The sequence below is a fragment of the Oncorhynchus clarkii genome, unplaced genomic scaffold (genome assembly GCF_045791955.1).
Source record: "Oncorhynchus clarkii lewisi isolate Uvic-CL-2024 unplaced genomic scaffold, UVic_Ocla_1.0 unplaced_contig_11036_pilon_pilon, whole genome shotgun sequence".
Taxonomy (NCBI): domain Eukaryota; kingdom Metazoa; phylum Chordata; class Actinopteri; order Salmoniformes; family Salmonidae; genus Oncorhynchus; species Oncorhynchus clarkii.
The window spans coordinates 1-8,117 of NW_027260442.1; the positions used below are offsets into that span (position 1 = coordinate 1).

The 8,117-nt window shown below is 42.4% G+C and overlaps 1 protein-coding gene across 1 annotated transcript; it reads left to right on the forward strand.

The window, feature by feature from the left end:
* Positions 1–10: 10 nt before the first annotated feature.
* LOC139401429 (U4/U6 small nuclear ribonucleoprotein Prp3-like) lies at positions 11–5,679 on the forward strand. The gene is made up of 7 exons (XM_071145690.1): positions 11–130; positions 278–377; positions 601–714; positions 873–991; positions 1,203–1,280; positions 4,393–4,448; positions 4,657–5,679. Exons 1-7 carry the CDS (start codon positions 109–111, stop codon positions 4,804–4,806), a joined length of 639 nt encoding a protein of 212 aa, XP_071001791.1. The 5' UTR covers positions 11–108; the 3' UTR covers positions 4,807–5,679.
* The last annotated feature ends 2,438 nt before the right edge of the window (positions 5,680–8,117 follow it).

The window sequence follows — 8,117 nt, forward strand, 5'->3', positions numbered from 1 at the left end:
GGAGTGACTCTGGGAGTGTACCTGACTAAGAAGGAACAGAAGAAGCTGAGGAGACAGACTCGCAGGGAGGGACAGAAAGAGCTTCAGGAGAAGGTCAGACTGGGGCTCATGCCCCCCCCAGAACCTAAAGGTAGGATCGAGACCAGGGCTGTTGAAGTAATGTTGCTTTTTTCTCTTCAATTTGAAGTTTTACTGAGTGGTAGTCCTGTTTGAGGCCTGTGTTCCTCTCCTCCCCGTTTCAGTGCATCTCTGACCTTGAGTGTGTTTGTCTCGTCAGTGCGCATCTCTAATCTGATGAGAGTGCTGGGTACGGAGGCAGTACAGGATCCCACTAAGGTAGAGGCCCACGTCAGAGCACAGATGGCCAAGAGACAGAAGTAAGTCAAACCACTACACATTTCTCTCTGTATTGTCCCCTCTTTCTCTTACCTCTCCCTCATCTATTAACCCTTTTCTCCTCGCTCTCTCTCCCCCTCCTCTTTTCTGCCTCCCATCTATCACTGCTCCTATTTCACCCACTTCCTGACTCACCATTTCTGTCCTCTCCCTCCATATGACATCTCTCACTACATAACCAGCTGTCTGTGTGTTTGTCCTCAGGGCCCATGAGGAGGCCAATGCAGCCCGGAAGCTCACAACCGAGCAGAGAAAAGAGAAGAAGGTGAAGAAGCTGAAAGAGGACCTGAGTCTTGGAGTTCACATCTCAGTCTATAGGTGAGTTAGTATTTGTCTCTGGATAGCGTAAGGTTTTGTGTGCATGTTATTGTGTTTAGGTAAGCCTCTGTGCACAGGTAACTATTTACGGCTTAGTATGTCCGTGTGCCTTTCCTACTCATTCGTACTTGCTCGCTCACCCCCTCGCTTTCCCTCAGGATCCGTAACCTCCACAACCCGGCTAAGAAGTTTAAGGTGGAAGCTAACGCCAACCAGCTGTACCTGACGGGCACCGTGGTGCTACACCGAGATGTCAACATGGTGGTGGTGGAGGGAGGTGAGAGAGGGGTGGCTGCAGGGGAGGGACCATATTAGTCTCTTTAAATGGGGTCTACTTTCACTGAGTCTGAACCATTCAAGTTGCCTTTAATTAACATGAATTACTCATGATAATCTCATAACATTTCTTATGACTTGTTGCTGTAAATGGGTTCTTCTTTACCCCAGAGTTAACTACATGACTGAGCATGCATGTACTGTTCTCTCAGGTCCCAAAGCCCAGAAGAAGTTCAAGAGGCTCATGTTGAGCAGAATCAAATGGGAAGAACACAACTCCAAGAGAGATGGTGAGAATTTAATTTATATGTACAGTACCAGTCAAAATGTTGGGCACCTCCTCATTCAAGGGTTTTTCTTTTTTTACTATTTTCTACATTGCAATATAATAGTGAAGACGTCACAACTATGAAATAACACATATGGAATCATGTGGTAACCAAAAAAGTGTTAAACAAATCAAAATATATTTTAAGTCTTAGATTCTTCAAAGTAGCCACCCTTTGTCTTAATGACAGCTTTGGGCACTCTTGGCTTTCTCTCAACCAGCTTCATGAGGTATGCTTTTCTAAAAGTCTTGAAGGAGTTTCCACTGGGCACTTTGTTGCCTGCTTTTCCTTCACTCTGCTGTCCAACTCATCCCAAACCATCTCAGTTGTGTTGGGGTCGGGTGATTGCGGAGGCCAGGTCATTTGATGCACTCCATCACTCTCGTTGGTCAAGTAGCCCTTACACAGCCTGGAGGTGTGTTTTGGGTCATTGTCCTGTTGAAAAACAAATGATAGTCCCACTAAGCCCAAACCAGATGGGATGACGTATGCCTGTAGAATGCGGTGGTAGCCATGCTGTGCCTTGAATTCTAAATAAATCACTGACAGTGTCACCAGCAAAGCACCATCATACCACAATCGCCATGCTTCAAGGTGGGAACCACACATGCGGAGATCATCCGTTCACCTACTCTGCGTCTCAAAGACACAGCGGTTGGAACCAAAACACTCAAATTTGGACTCCAGACCAAAGGACATAATGGTTTAATGTCCTTTGCTCCTCTTTCATGACCCAAGCAAGTCTCTTCTTATAGGTGTCCTTTAGTAGTGGTTTCTTTGCAGCAATTTGACCATGAAGGCCTGATTAATTCAGTCTCCTCTGAACAGTTGATGTTGAGATGTGTCTGTTACTTGAACTCTTGAAGCATTTATTTGGGCTGCAATTTCTGAGGCTGGTAACTCTAATGAACTTATTCTCTGCAGCAGAGGTAACTCTGGGTCTTCCTTTCCTGTGGCGGTCCTCATGAGAGCCAGTTTCATCATAGCTCTTGATGGTTTTTGCGACTGCACTTTTTTTTTTGCACTGAATTTTTTTTCAAAGTTCTTAATTTCCCTATTGACTGACCTTCATGTCTTCAAGCAATGATGGACTGTCATTTCTCTTGCTTATTTGAGCTGTTCTTGTCATGACATGGACTTGGTCATTTACCAAATATGGCTATCTTCGGTATACCCCCATCAACCTTGTCACAACACAACTGATAGGCTCATAAAATACTAAAAACAGCAACAAATCAACGCCAAGTGATTGTAATTTTTGGAAATCTGTTCAAGTATTCCGAACATACGAGATGTATACAGTGGCAAGAAAGTATTTGAACCCTTTGGAAATACCTGGATTTCTGCATAAATTGGTCATAAAATTTGATTTGATCTTCATCTAGGTCACAAGAATAGACAAACACAGTCTGCTTAAACTAATAACTCAAACAATTATACCTTTTCATGTCTTTATTGAACACACCATGTAAACATTCACAGTGTAGGGTGGAAGAAGTATGTGAATCCTCTGCTTTAAAAACTGGTTGACCCTCCTTTGGCAGCAATAACCTCAACCACATGTTTTCTGTAGTTGCGGATCAAACCTGCACAACGGTCAGGAGGGATTTTGTGCCATTCCTCTTTACAAAACTGTTTCAGTTCAGCAATATTCTTGGGATGCTCTCTTGAGGTCATGCCACAGCATCTCAATCGGGTTGAGGTCAGGACTCTGACTGGAACAGAAGGCCTATTTTCTTCTGTTGAAGCCATTCTGTTGATTTACTTCTGTGTTTTGGGTCATTGTCCTGTTGCATCACCCAACGTCTGAGCTTCAATTGGTGGACAGATAGCCTAACATTGTCATGCAAAATGTTTTGATAAACTTGGGAATTCATTTTTCTGTTGATAATAGCAAGCTGTCCAGGGCCTGAAGCAGCAAAGCAGCTCCACCATACTTTACAGTTGGGACGAGGTTTTGATGTTGGTGTACTGTGCCTTTTGTGTTCCTTCCAAACAAATCAACTGTCGTTTCATCTGTCCACAGAATATTTTGCCAGTAGCGCTGTGAAACATCCAGGTGCACTTTTGCAAACTTCAGATGTGCAGCAATGGGTTTTTTGGACAGCGGTCCTCCCATGAACACCATTCGTGTTTAGTGTTTTACATATCGTCAACGGAGATGTTCCAGAGATTTCTGTAAGTCTTTAGCTGAGACTCTAGGATTCTTCTTAGCCTCATTGAGCATTCTGCGCTGTGCTCTTTGCAGGACAGCTACTCTTAGGGAGAGTAATCCTTTCCAGCTTTGTGCAAGTCAGATCCTCTTTTGTTCGAGGCATGGTTTACATCAGACAATGCTTTTTGTGAATAGCAAACTCAAATTTTGTGAGTTAAAAAAAAAAAAATTATAGGGCAAGGCAGCTCTAACCAACATCTCTCATCTCATTGATTGGACTCCAGGTTTTTTATTTTACCTTTATTTAACTAGTCAAGTCAGTTAAGAACAAATTCTTATTTTCAATGAAGGCCTAGGAACAACTGCCTTGTCCGCTCTGGGATTTGAACTTGTAACCTTTCGATTACTAGCCCAACGCTCTAACCACTAGGCTACGCTGACGCCAATGAGCTTTTGGGGAAGTCATTAGCCTAGGAGCTCATACTTTTTCCAACCTACACGGTGAATGTTTAAATTAGGTATTCGATATAGACAAGAAAAATACAATTTGTTATTAGTTTAAGCACACTGTTTTGTCTATTGTTGTGACTTAGATGAAGATCAGATCAAATTTGATCAATTTGTGCAGAAATCCAGGTAAATCCAAAGGGTTCACATACTTTTTCTTGCCACTATGTGATCGTATACAAATGTAAGCATGGTTGAAAATGTTGTAGTCAAATGTTATATCTGTATGGGCTTCTTGAGGTCAATTTGCAAATGATTTGTAATTATGTTCTGACCATCTGCTTAAGAAAACATGGGCCCATAGCTGAATCTAGTTGATGATCCACGCTGTATGTCTTACTGTTTATATTACATAATACTTCACTGTACTTGTGGTTCTGAATCCGTTTTCCTTTCTCCTCTGTCTGTCAGATCCAGATGCAGACGACGAGACCAAGAAGAACAACAGATGCAGCCTGGTCTGGGAGGTGAGTGGTTAACCATGACATCTTATTTCACTAACGCTCCAGGAGTGTAATGCATGCTTCATATAATAATCATGTTCATCTTGGACAACTGGCTTCTTTAAAATGGATTGATTGTAAACACAGAATAGACTGATCTAACCTTGTCTTTCTTCCCCTGCTGTTTTCTCTCCTGCCTCCATCTGTCCCCTCTCCTCCTCCCTCCTCCCAGGGCACGGCTAAGGAGCGTAACTACGGGGAGATGAAGTTTAAGCAGTGTCCTACAGAGAACATGGCTAGAGAACACTTTAAGAAGCACGGGACAGAACACTACTGGGACCTGGCTCTGAGCCAGAGTGTGCTGGAGAGCACTGATGACTGAAGGGAGAGCATCACTAGAGCTGAGGAGGATCCCTTACCACTGACCCAGGGTCCGATAGTTGTTCATCCTCATAATGGTTGGAAGTTATCTGATCCTGGATCAGTGGTGAAGCACATTGTTCCCTTGTGCACCAGAGACATGCAAAGGTCAGGGGTGATTCTACCCCTCTTACAGATTCATTCACAACCCTAACCCAGCCATGTATGGATGGCTGCCTGCCTGTAATTGTGTGTTGACTTGACTTAAGACGGAGGGAGATGGATTGGGAGTGCTGGTTAGAGAATGGTTGAGGGCGTAGATTAGGAGGGATATATGGTGTGTATAGATATCATTGAGAGTGGTGTACACTGTTCTGCAATCACATTTTGTGGAAGAGTTGATAACTGTGAGACCATCTTTCTAGCAGTTAGGGTGTCATTCAGGCTGTCAGTTGCTGTGTGTCAGATAAAGTATTAAACACTGACATCTCTCCACTGTGAGTGTTCTATAGCTTGCTATTGGCTTCTCTACCTGACTACAGTTCCTGAGTAAGCCCAGCTGTGGTCCAAATACAGTTCTGAAATATTGCTGCAATGTACTATTCCCAAGCAAAAGCCCTGTTTCGAATAAACAAAAACCAACCTATCAACGTAGAAGTAACTAAAGACTTTGAAACGTATGAGAATGTACATTAGACTATGGTTTTTGTGTCATGTTTTTGGCCTTTTATTTTTAAAGAAAATTGACAATTGTTTTTTGTGGAATGACCACATTTAGTCAAGTATTGACTGACCCAAAATTGTTTTCTTTTCTTTAGATGTTTGTTTTGGATAAAATGTCTTCCCCTTTATGTTTTGATCCTGTATATGTTGCCAATAAACACATGCAGGACAATACAATACATTTTGTAATGAAAAATGAAAGCTTAATACCGTTGTGCACTTTTTAAATTATTTTCAGCTGCTGCATTGGATTTGTAACACAGTGAGAGGTGACATTTTATAATGCTTGCTATTGGATACAACCTACCTGTAACATACAACCCTTTCGGGTTGTAAATATTGGTCAAACTGTTGAAGTTGCCTGCCCCTCCAACAGTTTTCAGAATCTGACCCTAGATCTGTAGGGGGCGTGTCTCCTCTCGCCTGTCTGTCACACTTTTGCTACCTTCATGACTCATTGCGGTGTCCATGTCTGCAGTACCAGAGAGGACTGGAAAAATGGCGGCGGGTTCTGGAGCTGTTAGCGGCCATGGTGGCCGCGGCGCTTTGGAGGCCACCCTGGACCGCAGATTCCAAGGAGTATCCAACACTATGGAGTCTATACAGGGACTGTCGACCTGGTGCATTGAAAATAAGAAGTATCACAGCCTTATCGTTCGGTACTGGATGAAGTGGCTCAAGAAATGTGAGTAGCTAACGTTAGCTTGTCATTCGTTAGCTTTCTCTGCTACTATACACACGTTAGCTAATCAATTATGTTCCTAATGTGTTACCGACAAAATGTTGACGCCATAAAGTTCATGCATAGCTAAAATAAGATGGGTAATACAACTTGTGCTTTGTACTTATAGTTAGCTGCCTTGCAAGCTAATGTAACTAACTAGTTATAGTAAGGTAGTTAGTGCCTACCAGTAGCTGCAGTTAAGCATATCGTTATGTATATTAACGTTAGTTAGCGACGTGTGATACATTTAGTTTGCTCGAACCTGACCTGTCTCCACATATGGTTCGACATTGCACCTGTTTTGTGCGCATCGCACGCGCTATGTTTTTGAAGATGAGAGAGGAGCCAGGTAATTAGCTAGCTAGCTAGCCAAACTATCAAATGTGTTTGAATTTGAGTTAAAATGGGGGGTAGTGTTGACAGCACAGGTGATACATGTTGCTGGGTAAGCAAGTGGGCTGAAAAACCGGTCTTTATGAAGAAATCTGGGTTAGGCCTAGGGTCGATTGTATGGTTGTTTTAACGGGGTGGCAAAGAGGGGGCCAACACCAGTCGTGTGGCCATGGGAAATTAGCACATTTTATAAGAAAAAGCGTTAAATTGTCTTAAAATACGACGCATTGTATTGCATAACTGTTTCAGACCCGTCGGCAAACGGGTGGCTAGCTGGTTTAGTTTAATACAAAATATCGACAAAGGCATTCAAAAGAGGGACAAAGTACTTTTTTGGGAGGGGGGGGCATATTTTTCTCACGATTCGTCAACTCGCACACAGTTGCTGTCCTGCACATCGGATCACTGCACTTTCCTGCATAGGTCTATTTATTTAGTAAATGTGAAAGCACATCATCCCCGACAGACACAAGCAAAATCTCTTTACATGAATGTTGTAGCATCCTACACCTAAACATTAGCGATCTGGTATGCTGTATGTGAAGAAAAGGAGACGATTTCTCAGTGATAATCTGTAGGCTACTAACAACACACAGCCTACTATGCGCCCTATCCCCCTGGCCAGGGTAAACTAAGCTGTAACGTTATGTATTTATGGCCCATTTGTTTGCATTAGGAGAAAATGTGATCAAGTTGGATTTATATTCAAACTTGGGCTGGCTAGGCTACCTAGACCTTTTCAGTCCAAAGTGATTCGCTGGAAATAATTAGTCAACACAATAGCGATTACATAAGAGTTCGTTTTTTATTACCATCTACAGTTGCATAGGTCTACATGATACAAACCTGTATAACGCAACCTCAGCCCGGAGTTCTATTGTCCATTCATAGTGGTCTCCGTCTGTTTTAAAACATAATTCATATGAACAAGTACAAGGTTGCTGCAGTCTGACAGGGTTTTCATCCTCCCCAGGGCCAGGAGTTTTCTGACCTGATTAGAAAAACTGGTCCCAGTATAGTCCATATAAAACCTTTTTTACAACTGATAAATCACTGTCATACGGTATGGTGTTTTACCTGGTTAGGTTATCAGATCAGGAAGAACTCCAGGCCCAGTGGAAAATATGTGCCCTACCACTCTGAGACTTGTTGCCACCTCTGCTGTTTCAACTGTTAATTTGTATCAGCCCAATGTATTAAAATAAATACATTTGAAGTGATCCATATTGATCCGTATTCAAGTTAGATAATACCACCATGTCCAGTGGTAACTCCCCCACCCAAGACATTTTTTAAGTTTAAGATGTATGTTTCTATACAATTTAAAAGCTCTAAAATGCTATTTGGGGAATGGCAAAAATAACTCCAGCCATTATCACTTTGGCTGCTGTAGCTTCATTCACCTCAGTCAATAAGGGAAATGCATAACATTCTAGAACAAACACATGCCATATTCTACAGCTACACTGGCTATACACTGGGAAGCTAGTTTA